General features: G+C 41.6%; 1 protein-coding gene across 9 annotated transcripts in view; it reads left to right on the top strand.

Moving 5' to 3' along the window:
- Positions 1 to 23,598, top strand: part of CASK (calcium/calmodulin dependent serine protein kinase) — a 319,197-nt gene that overhangs the window by 163,510 nt on the left and 132,089 nt on the right. For all 9 annotated transcript variants that reach the window (XM_077294801.1, XM_077294805.1, XM_077294804.1 and 6 more), the window contains exon 6: positions 19,938 to 20,040. In XM_077294801.1, the coding sequence (XP_077150916.1) occupies positions 19,938 to 20,040 (103 nt within the window). The remainder of the gene's footprint in view (positions 1 to 19,937; positions 20,041 to 23,598) is intronic.

Here is a 23,598-nt window from a genome sequence, read left to right as displayed (position 1 = left end):
GTGTGATAAATTCAGATATAAATGAGGAAGAGAAGGGTCTTAAATGCAATGTGCCAAAAGGCAGTATGCCGATGAGTTGTGCTGCCTTTATCTAGTGCAGTTACAAGTATAAAGAAGTGCCAAGAAGTAATATGCCAATCATACTATTGATTGGAAAGAGATTCTTATGAATAAATTCATATTGCATGAAGTGTAGAAAATGAGTGAAAATGTGATGTGCAAAAAACGAGAGGTGTAAAATAAAAATAAGAATCAAAAGAATATATATTATAATGTAATAGGTAATAGAAAAAAAAAAAATAAAGAATAAAAAATATAAAAAATAAATGGCAATAAGAAATATATTGGGGAAAAGTTTTGAAAAATAAAGATAACATTTATAAAAAAAAAATGAAGTAACTGTATAGTAATATAAACAGACCCATCAATCACATTAGATTTCATGTAAATCCTAGTATAACATTCTCAGATGTGATATGAGAGGAATATAAATATTTTACATTCCCTAATGAATCACATCAATTGGCAATAAGGCATGGAAGACTACATCGTCAGATAGAGAGTAAAAATGTGCTCGCTGGTAATGTGACATAACCCTCAGGAGATGAGCAAAAGAAAATGAAGGGATTGTGTCAACAAATAGGCACAAACATCTGTAGCAAGATTCATCTATAAGAAACTTGCAAAACCCCATTGTTTGATCAAACCTTTAGGTTTCATTCTTTTTAACCCCTTCACCCCGAAACCTGTTTTCTCCTTTCATGACTGGACCATTTTTTTTTCCAATTCTGACCACTGTGGGGTTATAACTCTGGAACATTTCAATGGATCCCACTGATTCTGAGATTGTTTTTTTTTTGTGTGTGTATGACATATTGTACTTCATGACAGTGGTAAATATTTTTTTTAATATGACTTGCATTTATTTGTGAAAAAAATCTGAAATTTGGTGAAAATTTAGCATTTTTCAAACTTTTAATTTTTCTGCCCTTAAATGAGTCTCATCACACAATAGTTAAATAACACTTCTCAGATGTCTGCTTTACATGAGCACAATTTTTGAAGCATTTTTAGTTAGGAAGTTACAAGGGTTAAAAGTTGTCCAGCGATTTCTCATTTTTACAACAAAATTTTTTTTTTTTTTTTAAGGGACCACATTACATTGGAAGTGACATAAAGGGGCCAATGTGACAGAATGCCCAAAAGTGACACCATTCTAAAAACTGCACCCCTAAAGGTGCTCAGAACCACATCCAAGAAGTTTATTAAGCCTTCAGGTGCTTCACCGGAATTAACCCCTTTCTGACATTTGTCATAATAACACGTCCCTGTGCCCTGGGCTTTTCTGACCAGTGACATATTATTACTGCATGGCAATCGCCTGAGCATGCAGGCTGTGCGAGGGCGATCACTGCCGGATTGCTGTTGGCTGGTTCTGACAGCTGACACCGAACACTAAGTGCCAGGAGTGGTCACGCACCGCTCCCTGCACGCTAACACCTTAAATGCTGTGATCGAAAGTGATAGCACGATTCCGAGATATGGACGAGGGATTACAGCCCCTCAGCCTTTGGATCAGAGACCCCGCAGCGTGACTTGGGGTCCCAATCATTGCCATAGTGACCTGATGTCGTCATGACTACATCCGGGTCACCAGAGCTAGGAAAGTTGCTTGATCATGGCAGTGCATGATCAGCAGCTTTGTCTCAGTTCAGAGCTGACAGTTTCCTCATGCTATACAAGCGATCAGCTTGCAAAAGATGATGGTACCATAGTGGGACAAAGTTAAAAAAAAAAAAAATTAATTGTAAACATATTTAAAAAAATATCTAAGAAAATAAAAAATATTGTATCTATAAATGAATATTTGTGTGAAAAAAATATACAATAAAGGTTCACCTACTTGGTATCGCCATGTCCACAACGACCCGACCTATAAAACTGTACCACTAGTGAACACCACCATAAAAAAAGTAAAAATTAATGCTTTACCGCTAAACAAAAAGTGGATTAAAATGCGATCAAAAAGACGGATATAAATAAACACGGTACCGCTGAAAACGTCATCTTTTCCCGCACTGCGATCAAAAAATGTCATGTACCCGAAAATGGTACTAATAAAAACGTCAACACGTCCCACAAAAAAACAAGCCCCCACATGACTCTGTTGGGTAAAATATGGAAAAAATTATAGCTCTCAAAATGTGGTGATGCAGAAACCTATTTTTTTGCAATAAAAAGCGTTTTTTAGTGTGACAGCAGCCAAGCATAAAAACCAGATATAAATCTGGTATCGCTGTAATCGCACAGACCCAAAGAATAAAGTCGCCTAATCACTTATATCGCACGAGGAACGGCATAAAAAATAATTAAAGCCAATTCTTCACCGGCTTTTTTTTTTTTTTGCATTCTGCCTCCCAGAGATCGCAGTAAGGGTATGTGCACACGTTGCGGATTTGGCTGCGGATCTGCAGCTGTTTTCCATGCATTTTACAGTAGCATGTAAAGCTGTGGAAAACTAAATCTGCTGTGCACATGCTGTGAAAAATTCCACGCAGCTTTGCTGCAGCATGTCAATTCTTTGTGCGGATTCCGCAGCGTTTTACACCTATTCCTTAATAGGAATCTGCAGGTGTAAAAACGCAGGCGAAATCCCCACAAAAACCGCAGTAAAACGCAGGTCGTTTTACCTGCGGATTTTTCTGAATCTGCACACAAATCTGCAACATGTGCACATACCCTAAGGATCAGCGCACATTTATCCTGCGTTCTGCTCTTGCACTAGGATTTCTGTGTAAATCTCTGAATTATGTGATTCAGACGGAACCTCTAGCAGAAGATTCCCTAAAATGAGGCAGATGGAGTTACTATGGACATTGTCTGGCCTATGATCCGGCAGTGTTCATCTTTTTAGGTGTGCATAAAAGTGCCGTCGGCCACCGTTTTGTGCACCTCTGAAAAGGACACTGCTGAACAGAGGTCAGACGGAGTCCAGAGTAACGCTGCTGCCTCATTATAGTGAAAGGATCCCTCTTGGTTTCGTCTGAATCGCGTCACTCAGATATTTAGATGGAAACCCCGATGTAAGTGGTCAGCATAGAATGCTGGATAAATGTGATCCCAAACATTACGTAAAATGTTCCCAATAAAAGCTTCAACTCAATCCACAAAAAAAAATCAAGTCTCCACTCCGGTCTGTCATCTGTTAACGGAAATATAAGGGGCTTCCACGTTACTAGGTGCACAAAAGCTCTGGAAAAAGTGCAATGGAACCCGCCAAAAGAAAGTCAGCAAATTCTGCCCTTCCAAATCCAAATGCCCCGGCGCCTTCTGAGCCTCAGTGTGCCTAAACTACATATATCATCCACGTTTGGCATTTCTGAAGCAATGAGAGACCGCTTAACTTACGGGTGCATGTCTCCAGAAGCACGGGCTTGGCATAACGTACTGGTGACTTCAACATACTGGTCACTACAATTTACAGTTTTCAATTTTCACTTGGAAACATTCATTGCTGCTTGTTTCTGGAAAATGCTCATGGAGTCAATCATCGCTACACCTGTAGATAAATTCCCAAAAGGATATCATTTCCAAAATGGGGTCACTTGAGGAGGTGGGGGATTCTGCTCATCTAGCAATTGGTGGCTCTTTATATGGAGTCCGCAAACTGTTCTAGGAAAATCTGTGCTCCAGAAGGGAAATAGCACTCCATTCCTCCCGAGTCTCTCTATATGGCTAAGTAGTTGTTACGGGGTTGCCGCAACAGATAGGATCCAGAAGACCGTAGCGTCTAATTGCTCCTACTCCTGCGCTGAGAAGAAGCACTTCACCTATTTAAATGTTAATTTATTTTGGCAGTGCAGGGGTTAATCAGCCATGTTGGGAACTCTGGGAGTCTAAGCTCTCAGCTGAGCATGGTTAGCCACTCCTATCCCCTATATCACCTGGGTCCTGACTGAAACACAGCTATCTTATGCTGCATGGCTTGGAGGAGAGGAGTTTGGTTATGAGGAGTTTGGTTGATTTATCTGTGACTGTTGCTTGGGTTCGTAAGTCTGATTCTCTTTCCTCCTCCTTACCTTGGTTTTTCCCCATTCTCCACTCCCTGGTGCATTCTTCCTCTCTTATATGTGAGTGAATATTTGTATGCCTGGTATTTTCTGTTGCCCTTGTATGTGTTGCCTTGTTAGTCTGGTTGATGTTCTGTGGTGCACAGTTGCTACCCTCTTCCCTGGAAGGGGGAAGGGAACAGACAGAGGGCAATGTATGCAGGAGATAAGGCAAGGTTCTTGGCCCTGGCATCTTCACCTTCAGAATTAACCCGGGGAATAGGGCGAGCTAGGGTAGAAGCCCCTGGTCTCGGGTCACCTGACAAGTCATGACAGTAGTACTGTACAGCCACATATGGGTTGTTGTCACATTCAGTAGAAATTGTGGACAAATTATAGTGCCATTTTTACCCACTTGTGTGAAAATGTAAAATCTGGGGCTAAAACAACATTTTTGGGTAAAAATGTAGTTGTTTGTTCTTCACTGCCCAATGGTATAAAAATCTGTGACACACCCGTGGTGTCAATATGATCACTGTACCCCTAGATGAATTCATTGAAAGGTACTTTCTAAAATGGGGGCACTTATGTTGGGGGGTTCGGTTGTTCTGGCACCTCATGGGTTCTCCCAGTGGTTTTTGGCACTCACAAACAATAGCGGTAAAATCTAGTGCCCCTTGCATTCTGAGCTTTGCCCTGTGCCTAAAAAATATTTCCCGATTACATGTAGGGTGTTGGCGCACTCAGGAAAACAAACCTCTGTTTGTTGTAAAAAAAAAATTCTATTAGCCGTTTGAAAAATTAAAAACTTGGGGCTAAAACAACATTTTAGTGGTAAAAATGAAATTTATTCTTTCTTCACCGCTCAATGTTATAACATTTTGTGAGACCCATATGACAGAGGTGTCAAACTGCATTCCTCGAGGGCCGCCAGAGGTGTCAAACTGCATTCCTCGAGGGCCGCCAACAGGTCATGTTTTCAGGATTTCCTTAGCATTCCACAAGGTGCTGGAATCATTCTGTGCAGGTGATTAAATTATCACCTGTGCAATACAAGGAAATCCTGAAAACATGACCTGTTGGCGGCCCTCGAGGAATGCAGTTTGACACCTCTGTCATATGGGTCTCACAAAATGTTATAACATTGAGCAGTGAAGAAAGAATAAATTTCATTTTTACCACTAAAATGTTTTAGCCCCAAGTTTTTAATTTTTCAAACGGCTAATAGAATTTTTTTTTTTTTTTTTTTTATTAGCCGTTTGAAAAATTAAAAACACAGAAAAAACGCAACGTGGGCACACAGCCTTAAAGAGGATCTTTCACCAAATTTTTCACGTTGGGCTGTACACGTGATATAATAGTGGTTGCAGAGTAAAAATTTTGTTTTAATTTCTCCTCTCCATTGTAGAGTTATTAGAAATCAACGTATTTAGCACCTGAGCAATTCACTTTAAATCCAAATGAGTGTAATTAGACACATGTCACTGGGGGCATGTACTTCTTCTTATGAGTTTCTATCTGATAACACTTGCTTAACATAAAAGTTATCAGCAGCTCATACAGGAAGAAGTCCACACCCCAGTGACATGTATCTAATTTCACCCAATTTGGACTTAGCTAAAGTTAATTCTTTTTAGGTGCTAAAATTGATTTCTAATATCTCCACAATGGAGAGGTAAAATTATTGGGAACCTGTCAGCAGGATTTTGCACAGTAACCCTCAGTGTCAGGTCGGCGCAGTTATACTGATTAAAATGGGGCAGCACGGTGGCTCAGTGGTTAGCACTGCAGCCTTGCAGCGCTGGGGTCCTGGGTTGAAATCCCACCAAGGAGAACATCTGCAAGGAGTCTGTATGTTCTCCCCATGTTTGTGTGGGTTTCCTCCGGGTACTCCGGTGTCCTCCCACATTCCAAAGACATACTGATAGGGAATGTTAAATTGTGAGCCCCATCGGGGACAGTGATGATGTGTGTAAAAGCGCTGTGGAATTAATGGCGCTTTATCAATTAGTTAAATAAATAAAATGATACCTGGGTTGATGAAATCCGTCTTGTGGTTGTGTTTAATCTTTATTTTCAGTTTTTCAATCAATTATATATATTCGTTCTCCGGGGCGGCCTGTGGGGAGGGGGAGATCATGATGTGGTGCTCTACTTAGTTATTCGTACTGATTGCTTATGACAAATGACAGATCCCTCAGTGACCTGCCCTCTATTTGACATACTGAATATAAAAAAATGTATCGCATTCAGCAGTCAGGCGCTTACCCTGCAGTGTGATCGGATCTGTAATTTTCAGGTTATTTTATTTGCTGATAGAAATGTATTCTGAAAAAAAAATCTGTCACAAAATGACAGCGCCTGTACAGGAGCATCTATCGGCGATCCAATAGATGCTACTGCGCAGGCGCTGCCGGCATCATCTTGGTGGGGACAAATTTTTGGTTTCCTCTAACAAAATGGCGCCGACACCAATCACCGATCGATGCAACTGCACAGCCGTGGCAGACACCATTTTGAGACTTTTATTTATTTATTTTTCAGAATAAATTTATATCAGCAAATAAAATAATTACATGGACATTTACAGATGTGATCATGCTGTGGTGCCTGCTGAATGTGGGTTTTTTTTTTACAATACATATAATATTCAGTGTAAAATAGGGGGCAGGTCACTGAGGGATCAGTGACCTGTCTTAGGCCATGTGCACACGTTCAGGATTTTTAGCGTTTTTTTCGAGTTTTTTCGCTATAAAAACGCGATAAAAACGCGAAAAAAACGCTAACATATGCCTCCTATTATTTACAGTGTATTCCGCATTTTTTGTGCAAATGTTGCGATTTTTTCCGCGAAAAAATCGCATCGCGGAAAAAAAAGCAACATGTTCATTAAAAATGCGGAATTGCGAGGATTCCGCACACCTAGGAGTCCATTGATCTGCTTACTTCCCGCACGGGGCTGTGCACACCATGCGGGAAGTAAGCAGATTATGTGCAGTTGGTACCCAGGGTGGAGGAGAGGAGACTCTCCTCCACGCACTGGGCACCATATAATTGGTAAAAAAAAAAAGAATTAAAATAAAAAATAGTCCTATACTCACCCTCGATGTCTTCCCGCCTCACCGCTGCATGCTGCCGCTTCGGTTCCTATAGCTGCTGTGCGGTGAAGGACCTGCCGATGACGTCACTGTCTTGTGATTGGTCGTGAGCGGTCATGTGACCGCTCACATGACCGCGACGTCATGGAAGGTCCTGCGCGCATACACACCAGCTATAGGAAGAGGAACGGACGCCGCTGATGAGATGTCTGGGTGAGTATAACCATTTTTTTTATTATTTTTAAACATTCTATCTTTTACTATAGATGCTGCATAAGCTGCATCTATAGTAAAAAGTTGGTCACACTTGTCAAACAGTATGTTTGACAAGTGTGACCAACCTGTCAGTCAGTTTTCCAAGTGATGCTACAGATCGCTTGGAAAACTTTAGCATTCTGCAAGCTAATTACGCTTGCAGAATGCTAAAAAAAACGCAAAAAAAAAATGCGGATTTCTTGCAGAAAATTTCCGGTTTTCTTCAGGAAATTTCTGCAAGAAATCCGGACGTGTGCACATACCCTTAAGCCGTCAATATGAGTACCTAAGCAGAGCACCACATGAAGACCCCAACACACACACATGCCGCCCTCAAGCACAAGAATCTCATTAACTGAAAATAGAGATTAAGAAACAACCACAAGACCGGATTTCATCAATCAAGGTATCATTTTAGTCGGTATAACTGCGCTGACCTGACACTGTGTGTAGGTTATTGTGCACAATCCTGCCGACAGGTTCCGATTAAATTTTACCTCTCCATTGTGGATATATTAGAAATCTATTTTAGCACCTAAATAGAGTTAACTTTAGTTAAAGGGAATCTGTCATCCCATTTTTCACCTTCAAGCTTAAGGTACCGTCACACTGAACGATATCGCTAGCGATCCGTGACGTTGCAGCGTCCTGGATAGCGATATCGTTGTGTTTGATACGCAGCAGCGATCAGGATCCTGCTGTGATATCGCTGGTCGTTGATTAAAGTTCAGAACTTTATTTGGTCGTCAGATCGCCGTGTATCGTTGTGTTTGACAGCAAAAGCAACGATACCAGCGATGTTTTACAATGGTAACCAGGGTAAATATCAGGTTACTAAGCGCAGGGCCGCGCTTAGTAACCCGATGTTTACCATGGGTACCAGTGTAAAATGTAAAAAAACAAACAGTACATACTCACCTTCGCGTCCCCCGTCGTCCGCTTCCTGCACTGACTGAGCGCCGGCCGTAAAGTGAAAGCACAGCACAGCGGTGACGTCACCGCTCTGCTGTTAGGGCCGGCACTCAGTCAGTGCAGGGAAGCGGACGCCGGGGGACGCGAAGGTGAGTATGTACTGTTTTTTACATTTTACACTGGTAACCAGGGTAAACATCGGGTTACTAAGCGCGGCCCTGCGCTTAGCAACCCGATGTTTACCCTGGTTACCCAGGGACCTCGGCATCGTTGGTCGCTGGAGAGTGGTCTGTGTGACAGCTCTCCAGCGACCAAACAGCGACGCTGCAGTGATCGGCATCGTTGTCTGTATTGCTGCAGCGTCGCTTAGTGTGACGGTACCTTAAGGCCACCGGCATCAGGGGCTTATCTACAGCATTCTGGAATGCTGTAGATAAGCCCCCAATGTAACATGAAAGATAAGAAAAACAAGTTAGATTATACTCGCCTGAGGGGGCAGTCCGGTCCAATGGGCATCGCGGTCTGGCGCCTCCCATCATCATGTGATGACGTCCTCTTTGCTTCCTGCCGTGGCTCCTGCGCAGGCGTACTTTATCTGTCCTGTTGAGGGCAGAGCAAAGTACTGCAGTGCGCAGCCGCCGGACCTCTCGGACCTTTCCCTGCACACTGCATGTCACTCAAACACCCTTGGCAAACTCAAAAAATGAGCACTTGCCCTCATCACTAATGAAATCCCTTAGGGGGTTTTCTAGGCTTGAGGTACATTTTTGCTGTCGCCCCATGTGACTGCAGATTGGCAAACCTGACCCTTTGTATTTTGCACACTGACTTGGTTCCCCTCAGTTGCCAGATCAAGCAGGCTGCAAGTATGAGATTTGCATACTGACCATCACATGCTGACTAGCTTCTCATCCGCTTTACTTGGTTGTCAAGTGAAAGAAGGGGTTGGGAATCTAGTCAGCACATGACTGACAGTTTGCATTGTTGTAAGTGCCCATTCCATCTGTCATTTCAGGTGAATCCTGACAGGTTGTGTAATGCGCAGTCAGTCTCCTATCTTTGGTTACATGGAGTGTCTGCTGAATCTTACCACAAACTCCTTTTTAACACTAGAACTTGTGGAGGGTTCATTTTGACCCTTTTGCTATTTATTTTTCTTATAATTTCTGAAATTTTAACAAATGAGTTCTGAGTTTTTGTGACTTATTGTATTCATCATAATGTGTATTTTAGGACCCAAAAGTGAATTGTAATTTTATCAGAGACACAGATTTAAAAAATTTTTTTCTAGAAGTAGTAGTAGATAATTCACCGAATATTGCAGTTTACAGAAAGTCACAGTGCTTCTCCCTAGTTGTAGAGTATAACTGTCTATATCAGGGATGATTCACAACTTGTGTGAACAAGTTTGATCCATGTCTCTACTACTGCAGAACCGACAAAAATTGCTAGTAAACATTACAGTTGTAGTTACAACTCCGCATGTTTGTACAGTGTAATCTTATTATTTCTGCGATCTTGCATGTCACTTTTTGCAACTTACATGTGAAGCGAGTAACGAGATGGGTCTGACAGATGACAAAATTTTGAAACAACTTCAGAGTTTACCTTTACTTAGGTCAGAAGAGGAAAATCTGGAACAAGTAGACTGTCTGATGAAGAATATTTTCCTCATGACATTTCAGAAGAATCGGAGGGAAGCAGTAACTGTGATATAATTGACGATACCGAAGACTGGAGAGAATGATGGGCGTACTACTACATCAACAAGCTGTACAGCAACACCACAATTATGGAGAAGTGGAGGAAGAGGGACCCAATCACAAGATGTTGGATACGGAGGGAGAAAAAGGTATAGTGGACATTCCACCTGCTGTAGGTCTTAAAGAGACTTGTCACAATGGAACTGTGTGAGAAATTGTCCAAAGTGCTTCTGCTTCTACCAACCAACTGTCCCAACAAAACCTACTACGAGAAACTTCTGGACTCATTCCTTATGCCAAACGGGAAATCATCAATGGGAACATATCAAGTGCGTGGAGGTTGCTAAATGGTGACCCTATACTTCGCCACATAAAAAAAGTGTACAGAAACTGAGGCTCGTCAGAAACTTGAAAATGACAAATGGACAGTTTCTCTAATCGAGCTTGATGTACAGGTGCTTCTCACAAAATTAGAATATCATCAAAAAGTGAATTTCAGTTCTTCAGTACAAAAAGTGAAACTCATATATTATATAGTCATTACAAACAGTGATCTATTTCAAGTGATTATTTCTGTTACTGTTGATGATTATGGCTTACTGCCAATGAAAACCCAAAAGTCATTATCTCAGTAAATTAGAATTAACAAAAAACACCTGCAAAGGCTTCCTAAGGCTAGTTTCACACTAGCGTCGGGAACAAACCGTCGCTGTGCGTCGGGCCGACGTTCCCGACGCTAGGGTGGTCTCCGCCGCACAACGGGGGCAGCGGATGCATTTTTCCCACGCATCCGCTGCCCCATTGTGAGGTGCGGGGAGGTGGGGGCGGAGTTCCGGCCGCGCATGCGCGGTCGGAAAAAGTGGACCGTCTGGAGCAAAAAACGTTTTTTTCTCCCGACGGTCCGCTACCACACGCCCAAGCGTCGCAAAACGGACGCGACGTTTGGCAATGCGTCGCAAATGCGTCGCTAATGTTAGTCTATGACGAAAAAACGTATCCAGCAAGAACTTTTGCTGGATGCGTATTTTCGGCAAAACGACGCATTTGCGACGTATTGCAGTTAACGCTAGTGTGAAACTAGCCTAAGCATTTAAAAAGGTCCCTTAGACTGTTTCCGTAGGCTCCACAATCATGGGGAAGTCTGCTGACTTGACAGGTGTCCAGAAGGCAGTCGTTGACACACTCCACAAGGAGAGTAAGCCACGAAAGGTCATTGCTAAAGAAGCTGGCTCTTCAGAGTGCTGTATCCAAGCATATGAATGGGAAGTTGAAAGTGTGGTACAAAAAAGTGCACACACAACCGGGATAACCGCAGCCTAGAATTAAGAAAAGGCCATTCAAAAATTTTTGGAAGATTCACAAGGAGTGGACTGCTGCTGCAGTAATTGCTTCAAGAGCCACCACACACAGACGTATCAGGACATGAGCTACAAGTGTCGCATTCCTTGAGTCAAGCCTCTCATGACCAATAGACAACGCCAGAAGCATCTTACCTGGGCTAAGGAGAAAAAGAACTGGACTGTTGCTCAGTGGTCCAAGGTGTTGTTTTCAGATGAAAGTAAATTTTGCATTTAACTTGGAAATCAAGATCCCAGAGTTTGGAGGAACAGTGGAGAGGGACACAATCCAAGCTGCTTGAGGTCTAGTGTGAAGTTTCCACAATCAGTGGTGATTTGGTGAGCCAAGTCATCTGCTGATGTAGGTCCACTGTGTTTTATCAAGACCAAAGTCAGCGCAGCCGTCTACCAGGAAATTTTAGAGCACGTCATACTTCCCACTGCTGACAAGCTTTTTGGAGTTGGAAATTTCATTATCCAGCAGGACTTGGCCCCTATCCACACTGCCAAAAGTACCAATACTTGGTTTCAAAACCACAGTATCAGTGTGCTTGATTGGCCAGCAAGCTTACCTGACCTTAACTCCATTGAGAATCTATGGGGTATTGTCAAGAGGAAGATGAGACACCAGACCCAAACAATGCAGACAAACTGAAGGCTGCTATCAAAGCAACCTGGGGTTCCATAACACCTCAGTGCCATAGGCTGATTGCATCCTTGCCACGCCGCATTGATACAATAATTCATGCAAAAGGAACCCCGACCAAGTATTGAGTGCATTTACTGAACATATATTTCAGTAGGCCTACAGTTCAGATTTTAAAATAATTTTTCAAGCTGGTGTTGTAAAGTATTCTAATTTACTGATATAATCACTTTTGGGTTTTCATTGGCTGTAAGCCATAATCATCAACATTAACAGAAATAAACACTTGAAATAGATCACTCTGTAATGACTTTATATAATGAGCTTTACTTTTTGTATTGAAGAACTGAAATAAATTAACTTTTTGATAATATTCTAATTTTGAGAATCACCTGTATTTATTGCAATATTATATGTGTGAAGCACATATAATGCAAATTGTCTTTCTGTAAAAACCTTGTTATCAAGTAATTGGGGTCCTGGCTTCTTTGAGGACACTAAGACCAAGAAATAGGTTAGAAGAATTGATCTGATTTATACGATTTGACAAAAAATCCACCCGATCTGATACGTTGAAGAATAAGTTGTTTTTTTCTGAAGTGTGGAATCGCTTCATTGAAAATTGCATACTGTGTTACAAACCTGGGCAAAACCTGACAGTTGATAAAGAGCAATTTCCAACTAAATAAAGATGTCCTTTCACACAATATTGCCAATAAGCCGGACAAATTTGGAATATAATTCTGGCTAGTAGCTTACATGGAATCCAATTACCTCTGCAACGGGTTTCCATGTTTGGGAAAAGATGTACAACGACCGGCTGATCAGTCTCTTGCAGAAAACGTTCTCAAGCTGATGGATAGATTTCTGAACAAGGGACTAAATGTTACTACAGAAAAGCATTGTTGGACTGATGAATCCTGCAAGGAAAGAGATTTCATCGTTGGCAAAAAAACCCCACAAACAAATATATTCGAGACTACTGTGATGAAGAATGCCGAGATCTTTCTTAGTTTACCAAGGTAAGACAGAAGAATGTCATTTTGCTCAGTAGACTTCACCCAGACGTAGAAGTTGGCATCGACAAGAAAAAAACAAACAGTTTACAATGAAAGGTTGGAGTGGATACAGTAAACCAGATGACTCGAAAGTACACCACAAAATCTGTATGTCGCCAATGGCCTGTTCAGGTGTTTTGTAATGTACTTGATTTAGCAGCTATAAACGCAGGAATACCTTATGGAACAGCAACTGGGAGTCAAATTAGCAGACAAGAGTTCATTCATCAGTTGGGATTAGAACTTCACAAGAATCATTTGGAATCAAGAAGTGGCAATGTCTGGACAACAAATGAAAGACTAAAAAATATGTAGAATCGAAAATGGGGAGTTGGAAGACGCAATGAACACAAAACAATTGAAACCTGTGCAAGCTGTAACGAACCAATCTGTGGAAAATGCACTGGGAAAGTGGGAAAAAGTAATGTTTGTGTTAACTGTTGGATACCGGATACCACGACCATGTAGAAGGGAAAAACATTTAAATTGCTGTACTTGATCTCAACACTGTTCCTGCTAAGTAAAAATAAATGTTCATTAATTTTATTGGCCAAAGAAGGTATTTTTACTCCAGTGTCAGGACAACGCCAGTGTGCTCCACTGCTGGACAACCCCTTATTAACACCTTCGTTGCAGCAGAAAACCAAAAAGAAAATCCTCTACTTGCCTTCTCGGATCTTAACAATTTGTTCCCCAGTCATTTGGCATGGACGAGTTTCCAACAACTACACTCTAAAACAACCCGGTCACAAAAAGGCACTGATATGTGGTAGAAAAGTTAGTGTTCATTTGCTTTATTGTCCTATTTAATGGCTTTAGTGTATGGTTCATTAACTGAAGATATTTCTGCTTGCTGAAATGTTGAAGGTTTCCTTCACACAGTCATGTAATTTTTTTCTTTTGTGAATATTTAAAAAAATAAATAAATAAAAAATCTGTGAATTTGAATTTTTCCCAGCATTGTTTTGGCGTTTATCGAGACTGTAACAAACATTAAGTAAGTTCTGTATAGAAATCTATTGAGGCGGATAAAAGCCACACCCTAGTGCAAGATTAGTTTTGAAAATTAGTGACCCTTAAAAATCTAAAAATATTAAGTGAAGAAAAGCACTGTAGTGTCATTTTTCCCCCATTGACAGCTAACATCTGGTTGCATCTTTACTGCCAAAAAACTGCAATATACTTGCGAAATTTGGCATAAATCCATGTTTTTTTACTTTGGATTATGTGAAATCTAACTCCCTACATTACTAATATTTTATTTAACCCCTTCCTGACGTTTCCTATATAAACGTCCTGGTCGCAGCATTTAGCAGGTGTGCAGAGAAAGGGAGCCCCCTCTGCCCTCCAATCGGTGCCCCTGAGACGTCATCGCAGTGGCCTGATTGTTGCCGTGGTGGCCTGATGTCATGAGTCACCAGAACTAGCAAACTTGCTACACCATGCTCAGATTGAGAAGGACTACCTCTTGTTGTGCTCTCATTTTTCTCCTGGAAATATAATTACCGGTAGGACTAATTCCTATTTTTTCCTTCTACATTCTAGTAGTTCCTGTGAAGCACCTGAAAGGTTATTAAACTTCTTGAATGTGGTTTTGAGCACCTTGAGGTGCAGTGTTTAGAATGGTGTCACTTTTTTGTATTTTCTGTCATAGACCCCTCAAAGTCTTTTCAAATGTTTTGCCCACGTCTGACCCTCCCTTTTGATGTGGGCTTCGGTGGTGAGCCCACATCTTTTCCGGCACATGTCAGCTGTTTTGAACAGCTGACATGTGCCCGGAATAGCCATGGGTGGAATCGCAGTCAACCCATGGCTATTAACCCCATATATGCCGCTGTCAAATGCTGACCGCGTCATTTAACTCGCGTTTCCGGACATTGGGCTGGAAATCCACCTACCGGTGACCCCTGTCATGTGATCGCCGTTCACCAGTTCGTTGGCATGACAACCAGAGGTCTCCTGGAGACCTCTACGGCTGTCTTTGCCGGATTGCTATGTGCACCACCCGGTGGTAGGCGCTCATTGCAAGTGAATAATTCAGCTACATAGAGGCGATCTGATCATCACCTCTATGTAGCAGAGTCGATCAAGTTATGGCAGCTTCTAGTCTCCCATGGATGATGCCAAAAGTTTGATGCATGCCAAAAGTTTAAAAAAAAAAAAGTTTTTAAAAATATAACAAATGAAAGAAAATAAATAAATAAAAGCTCAAATTGCCCCCATTTCACCGCATTCAAAAATAAAATAAAAAATCAAACCTATACATATTTGGAATCCCCCGATCTATCAATAAAAATAGAAAGCTAAACGGCGTAGCGAGAAAAAATGTCAACGCCAGAATTAATTTTTATGGTCGCCGCGACATTGCATTAAAATGCAATAATGGGCAATCAAAAGATCGGATCTGTACCAAAATGGTATCATTATAAACGTCAGCTCTGCATGCAAAAAAGAAGCCCTCACAAAAAATGGAGACTCTACGGGTATCGGAAAATGGCGTGGTTTTTTTTGTAACAAAGGTTGGAATTTTTTTCACCACTTAGACACCAAACAATGTCTAGGTTCTTTTTTTTTTTCTCTATGAACTCATAATGACCTGGAGAATCATAATGGCAGGTCAGTTTTAGCATTTAGTGAATCTAGTAAAAAGCCAAACAAAAAAACAAGTGTGGGATTGCCCTTTTTTTTTTTTTTTTTTGCAATTTCACCGCACTTGGAATTTTTTTCCTGTTTTCTAGTACATGACATAGTAAAACCAATGGTGTCGTTCAAAATTACAACTCGTCCAGCAAAAAACAAGCCCTCACATGGCCATATTGATGGAAAAATAAAAAAGTTATGGCTTTGGGAAGGAGGGGAGCGAAAAACGAAAGTGGAAAACAAAAAAAATACCTCTGGTCGTTAAGGGCTTAAAAGTTGACCAGCTATTTCTCATTTTTCCAACTTCCTAACAAAAAAAATAGTTTAAAAATGTTTCTGATCTAAAGTAGATATGTGGGAAAAGTTATTTAACTATTTTGTGACAGAACTCTGATTTAAGAGCATAAAAATTAACTTTGTGAAAAAATAATGAAAAATTTGGAGAAAATTTTGCAATTTTCAAACACAAGTCATAGCAAAGAAATTTTACCACGATCATGAACCCTATCACAACCTATCGAGAAACATGACAAGAAATCGGGTCTCCTGATGAGCCAGAGAGGCGAAACGCATTGAGGCTAAACACAGACTAGCGGGTGGCATAGCACCTGAATGATGAGTATCAAGCATATACGTACTTATTCGTTCCAGCTCTTGCAATATGTTGTGTACTTAAAATAGGCAGTGGCCTTCTAGCAGAGTCTTATTAAATGTCTCTGGAATGTACTTTGTTTTCATCGCATGTGCCCATAACTGCATCTATCTGGTGAAACATTAGGCAGCTGGGACTTATGATGCTGTGGTAATCCACATGGCCCATTAGCAGAGTTTAATATAATGACTCTGGAATGCTTACTATTAACTGTCATAGGTGTTCATAATTTCATCCATTGGGTGTGATATCTGTAATTGCATAGCATCTGTGGCCAATCACATTGTGGCAATCCACATTAGGCATTTGTGCCAAAGATCATTTATAATCAGGGCTATGATTGCTTATTCTGCCACCATGACGCCTAAGTAACATGTTCTCTTATTGTTTTTATATTGCACAGTGTGGGGTCTAGGTCTCCCCAGATTTAGGTATTATCTATGTCTAGCCATTAGGGGTACCTTTAGTCCTATTTTGTGTGGGCAGAGGGATAGTTTGGGCCAATCAGGGTCAATCTAGGGACCCCAGGGCCAGCCATCGCGGAGCGGGGGCGCCAATACGTTTCCCCTAGGGTGCCAACCCCCGCAGATAGGCAGCATACAGCATAGACATATACTAGGGCATGACCTTTTCCCCATTCTAGTTTTTTTCACGGTGTGTTGTTTTCGGTGTGCCATTGGTTGTTGGCATTTTAACTATATTTAATAAAATTTATATTTTAGGGTATTACATGATTATACACATAAAATGACTACCCCATTGCATTTATTCAAAGTAAACACTATCATGAAGTACAATATGTCACGAAAAAAATCAGTCTCAGAATCACCAGGATCTGTTGAAGTGACAGTGGTCAGAATTCTAAAATTTGGCCTGGTCATAAAGGTGAAAACAGACTTGAGGGTGAAGGGGTTAATGTCTGAAAGAATGAAAAATGTAAAATACGGTTGGCTTGCACATTAATTTGTAGCAAGTAATGGTGCATTTAGTTGTGTGTGCTCTGTCCCCTATTATACCGTACAAAATGCATTTGCAGAAGTGGATAAACAGATTGTGAAATGTAAAGTTCCTTGTTCTTCTGATCGTCTTCGTGTATAAGATGTATAGTTTTATTTCCTTCTGATCATGTTGCAGATGTTGGTTAATGTACTGCATTTTGTTAGGCCAAGTTAAGGGGGAAAAAAGCTTGTCCATTTTACAGATGGGTGCAAAAGCTGACTGCTATAGAAGCACTAATCTGCTTTGTAAAACTGACCTCACTAGTGCATGCTCACAAGGACTATTGCAAGATCTCTGGTGTACACTGTCCTATAGCTGCTTATTGGGTCAGTGTGGATGCCCGTTGTGCTGACCCACAGGTTATTGGGTCTGTAGGACTGTCCATTATGCTGGCCCATAGCTTATTATTGGGTCAGTGTGACTGTCCGTTGTGGTGGCCCATGGGTTATTGGGTCTGTAGGACTGTCCATTGTGCTGGCCCATAGCTTATTATTGGGTCTGTAGCACTGTCCATTGTGCTGGCCCATGGGTTATTGGGTCTGTAGGACTGTCCATTGTGCTGGCCCATGGGTTATTGGGTCTGTAGGACTGTTCATTGTGCTGGCCCACATGTTATTATTGGTCAGTGTGACTGTCCATTGTGCTGGCCCACGGGTTATTATTGGATCATTGCTGAAATGCTAAATCTGCTATATACTTTCTTTAGAACAGTAGTCAAGAATAAGCAATATGTAACACTACGGCCAAGAGAGGACGGCACCTCACTCCCTAAATAACTCCACCATAATCAGGGATAGTAAATCAGTGGACTACTCTAAGAAGTATAAACATGACAAAAAAGGCAGAGTACAAAAACCACCAAAGAATAAAAAATAGAAAATGTTATTATCAATATTAATACAGATAAAACTACAATCAAGATAATTATAAAGAAAATTATAATTATATTGATTGTCATTTTATCTGTATTAATATTGATAATAACCTGTTCTATTTTTTATTCTTTGGTGGTTTTTGTACTCTGCCTTTTCTCGTGTTTATTTGCTTTCTTTGTAAGCATAGATCTCTGATGAGAAGAAATATAAGCCAGCTCGCCTGTGATGCATAAGCTGAGCTTCGGGAGCACGGACCCGCTGTGTCCAGGCGTGTAGAATCCAAAAGAAAAAAAATGTCCAGCTGCACCGAATCCGTGAAAAAATGTTTTCTTTATTCACAAACTTATAACATGGAGGATACAAACTTCAGCACAAACCATAAGGGTACGAATCTCAATCTCATTTGTGTCCTCCATGTTTAAGTTTGTGAATAAAGAAAACTTTTTTCACGGATTCGGTGCAGCTGGACATTTTTTTTCTTTAAGAATAGATCTCCCCTAGTTCTTATCTGGCTTGTGGCCCTTCTGTGTGTAATCTGAGATAGCTGTATCTTTTCCTTTTCTCTTTGGCAAGTCTTCCCACTTTAATATAGCCTGTCCCCATGAAAGACTTCTTTAATTTAGAGAATCCATGTTAAGTGAATATTGATGGTGGCTTACTGATTAACACTGCAGCCTTGCAGCACTGGGGTCCTGGGTTCAAATTCCACCAAGGACAACATCTGCAAGGAGATTGTATGTTTCCCCCATGTTTGTGTGTGTTCCCTCTGGGTTCTCGGATTTCCTCACACTCCAAAGTCCTAGTGGTGGGGTATCTAGATTGTGAGCCCCATCAGGGACAGCGATGATGTCGAAGTGCTGTGGAATATGGTGTTGCTATAAAAGTACATCACAATTGATAGTGTGGATAAGTTTTGCAGAATTCCATGCTCATTGTATGTAGATTTCTTAGTGTCCACATTGAGTTTGTTATAAATCAGGGGTGCACAACCTTTTTTGAACAGAGGGACACATTCTCCTGTTAAAGAACTACAAGTGCTGCAGTAAAACTTAAAGGGGTATTACCTTTTAAAAGATTATGGCATATCATAAGAATATATACCCTAACTATCTGATCCTTTGAATCCCACTTCCAGGACTGTCATGTATCTGGAGAATTGGGGGTGTCCTTCATCCATCAGTACTTTAGAGATGAGGAGACCCTGCACACATGTAGCTCTCTATTCAAAACGGTTTTGTAGTTCCTGGCTGCATTTCACAATTACCTTTTTAGAATAGACGATGAGCTGCACTTCCCGATTATGTGAAGTCTTTCAATGTCAACCAGCCAGTAAAATCTTGGTACTATCATGTAGAAAATACTTTACGGCCTATTTGGTACCAAATGCATATGGAGCGGCCATCCATGTTGATCAGTCTATCCTGCATAGCTTTTAGGTCCTAATAATAATAATAATAATAATTTTATTTATATAGCGCCAACATATTCCGCAGCGCTTTACAACTTATAGAGGGGACTTATACAGACAACAGACATTACAGCATAACAGAAATCACAGTTCAAAACAGATACCAGGAGGAATGAGGGCCCTGCTGCTCGCAAGCTTACAATCTATGAGGAAAAGGGGAGACACAAGAGGTACTAATGTATTTTTGGTTGTGCTGATCCTTCTTAATTTACGTTGTTTTTTTTTTTTGTTTTTTTTTTGTTTAGCCACACTGTGTACTCCTCGCTTCTAAAGAGAATTCTGCTCCGGTCAAGCTTGGTGGCTTTGGAGTTGCAATACAATTGGGCGAGTCTGGCTTAGTGGCTGGAGGTAAGTGCCTTTCTGGGCAGGGGTTGAGGGTGGTGCACTCAGTCCCAGACCATCCCAAAGACATTATTGGGCAAACACACTGACTACCTATGAGATCTGTTGGGGTCTGACACCCGGCACCCTCACAGCTGACATCTTCTCTGGCAGCGGCCTTTGGTAAGCAATGCATGGGGCAGTACATTGCAGAGCCGTACATTTAGTGTCTGTGGCCTAGTAATGAGTACTTCTATCCTATGTAAGTGTTCTGCTCCATATATTGCTCACATCTGGCTCCTGTCAGAGCAGATATCGACTGATGGTGGGGGTGCCATCTGATCCCCACCAATCTGTGGTCCTGTGTATGGGTAATCACATTTAGTCCTGGACACCCTTTGGTCATGGCCAGTGCCCAGACATTACTCCTCTTCTGTCTGTTCATTGGCTATGACCAAGAAAAGGGCCAGTTTATCTATTGAAAGGGCTAGTCAGCAGGCTCGGTTGTCATACAGAATTGATGGTGTACAGACACAGGAAAAACTTTCTGCATTGACCTTGGGGCTGGAGATGGAGCTGCTGGGACAGTAGGTTAATAGTGACGTAAGCACTGAAGTACAGTATTTCAGCAAGTTATATAGACAAGGTATCCCCATCACATCTACACACATTAAGTGATCACCCTCCCACCCCCTATAAGTTTGTGGGTTTTTTGTTACATGGATCAGAAGTAAACTGCTGATGGCCACCCAGGTGCTTCCTTGTGTGTTGCTCAATCTAAAGTTCCTCACTTGCAATCATGCTGTGAGGAGTAAACAGGGCCCCTGGGACCCATGTTCTAGTAGTTGGCAGAGTGTCGCAGCATTCAGACAATTATAGCCTATTCTTTGGATTGGTAAATTATTTTTCCCATATCGGACATTCTGTAAGATGTACAGATTTGTGCATTTTTATTTGTGCAAGTTTCACCTAGTTACTGAGATCTAACTTCTAAATGGAAAGTGCAGCGTCTTCATTTAAAAACTAAACCATTCCCAATTTATAGTTTTCTCAGGCACTGATGCATTGTTTTGATAGGGGACACTACAATATGTTTTAAGAGCTTGATTTTTTTTTTTTTTTTGACGGGGGATTTAGAATACCGTATATACTCGAGTATAAGCAGAGACCCCTAATTTTGCCACGGAAAACTTAATGACTCGAGTATAAGCCTAGGGTGGGAAATGCAGCAGCTACTGGAAAATTTCAAAAGTAAAAATAGATACCAATAAAAGTAAAATTAATTGAGACATTAGTAGGTTGTGTTTTTTGAATATCCATATTGAATCAGGAGCCCCATATAATGCTCCATACAGTTCATGATGGGCCCCATAAGATGCTCCATACAAAATATGCCCCATATAATGCTCCATACAGTTTGAGGGGCCCCATAAGATGCTCCTTGTTAAAATATGCCCCATACAATGCTGCACAAATGTTGATTATGACCCCATAAGATGCTCCATAGAGACATTTGCCCAACATAATGCTGCACAAATGTTGATTATGGCCCCATAAGATGCTCCATAGAGATATTTGCCCCATGTGCTGTTGCTGCGAAAAAAAAAAATCACATACTCTCCTCTCGTCGCTCAGGCCCCCGGCACTTTCAATTTTTACCTTTCCTCGTTCCGGGCGCCTCTCTGTCTTCAGCGTTTTCTGCACTGACGTTCAGGCAGAGGGTGCGCACTAACCATGTCACCGCGCCCTCTGACCTGAGCGTCACTGCAGAAGACGCTGAAGATGGAGCGGCGCCCGGAACGAGGAGAGGTGAATATCGTGCAGCGCTTTCTGTCCCCATTATACTCACCTGCTCCCGGCGCGATTCCTGTAGGTCCCTGTCCGGCGCTGCAGCTTCTTCCTGTACTGAGCGGTCACCGTTACTGCTCACTACAGTAATGAATATGTAGCTCCACCCCTATGGGAGTGGAGTCGGGTCCATATTCATTACTGTAATGAGCTGTACCATGTGACTACTCACTACAGGAAGACGCTGCGGCGCCGGGGAACCAGGGACGTGCAGGGACCGCGCCAGGAGCAGGTGAGTATTATTAGACTGCCCTCCCCTGCCGACCCCTGGGTATGACTCGAGTATAAGCCGAGAGGGACTTTCAGCCCCCCAAAATGGGCTGAAAATCTCGGCTTATACTCGAGTATATACGGTAAGTCTACTTTTTTAAGTTTGTATTCTCTTAATATATTGCAGTAATCATATTATTCAGCACTGTGTGCCTACAATTGGACATTTTGCCTTTCTATCCAGTTAATCTGTTTCCCGTAATGGCTGTGATCACTTGATTAAAAACTAACTAGCTGACTCCTTCTAAGCTCTATGTAGAAACAGGAAGTCAATTTCTTTGTATGAGTCCTAAGTCACTGCCAACGTCCCTGGCAGGGAGAAGAGTAGCAGCTGGGTCAGGGGTTGAAGAGGGGAATGGTTTCTGCAGAGACAAGAGACTTCCTGTTTCTACATAGAGGAGAAAAAAGAGAAGAATTAAGTGGGTAGAAAGGCAAATTGAGGAATTGTTCTATGGCACCCTGTACTTACATGATGGCCATATATTAAGAGGATTCAAACTTTGAAGCAATGAGTGATTCTTTAAGTAACTTTTTAACTCCTGACGACAGGTTTGCAGCTCTAAGGGTATGTTCCCACGGTCAATAAAGGCTGCAGGTTGGACCAGGGCTGTGGAACCAGTAAGTCAAACCTCCGACTCCTCAATTTCCATGACTCCGACTCCACCAAAATGGGCTTGGACTCTGACTCCACAGCCCTGAGTTGGACGCTGCGTACATCCACAGCGTCCAACCTACAGAGGCCAAATGTTACATCATAGTGGATGGGATTTCAAGAAAGCCCATGTCCATATGTGTGCACAGACACCCGCGCCTTCCCTGCTGAGACGGACATGCGACGCGTCTTTCCAGACCACAGCATGTCTATTTATCTTGCAGAGACGCTCAGTCTCCCCAAGATAAATGTCACCAGGTTCAATAAACACATGCGGAATCGCTGTACAAAAGCCGGCAGCACTTTGGATTGAGCGGACATGTGCTACGTCCAAAGTGCTGGAGACTACTGAACGTCTGCACAGACCCTATCTGCAGTACCAGGTACAGACCACGGACCTGTGGGATGGTGTATTTGGCCAAAAAATTCAGTCTTGTAATGGATTGTTTTAGATTCGGGAAGTAAAGTCCTTTTTCTCACAAAGTTAATTTATAAAGTTGATTTTAATACTTTGAATAATAATATAATTTCTACAATTGGATTTGTATAAAAAATGTGGTGAGATAATCTTATAAATGTGCCCCTGCTATGTACTGTGTAATGGCCGTGCAGGAACATGGTCTGATCATACCACAGCTCCTACGCATGGGAAAACGCAAAAGAGTATACAGACAGTCCAGCATGGGGATCCCTGCCTGTTTAAAAAGTTTTACCTCAAAGAAGGAATTATATGTGATCCTGTGCTATAATATCTGTATACTCTCTTGCTTCCCCCCTGCCCAGGAGCTGTGGTATGATCAGACCATGTTCCCGCA

This window comes from Ranitomeya variabilis, chromosome 3, assembly GCF_051348905.1.
Source record: "Ranitomeya variabilis isolate aRanVar5 chromosome 3, aRanVar5.hap1, whole genome shotgun sequence".
Taxonomy (NCBI): Eukaryota; Metazoa; Chordata; class Amphibia; order Anura; family Dendrobatidae; genus Ranitomeya; species Ranitomeya variabilis.
The sequence above is the reverse complement of the archived record's forward strand: the minus strand, read 5'-3'. Positions and strand labels throughout refer to the sequence as shown.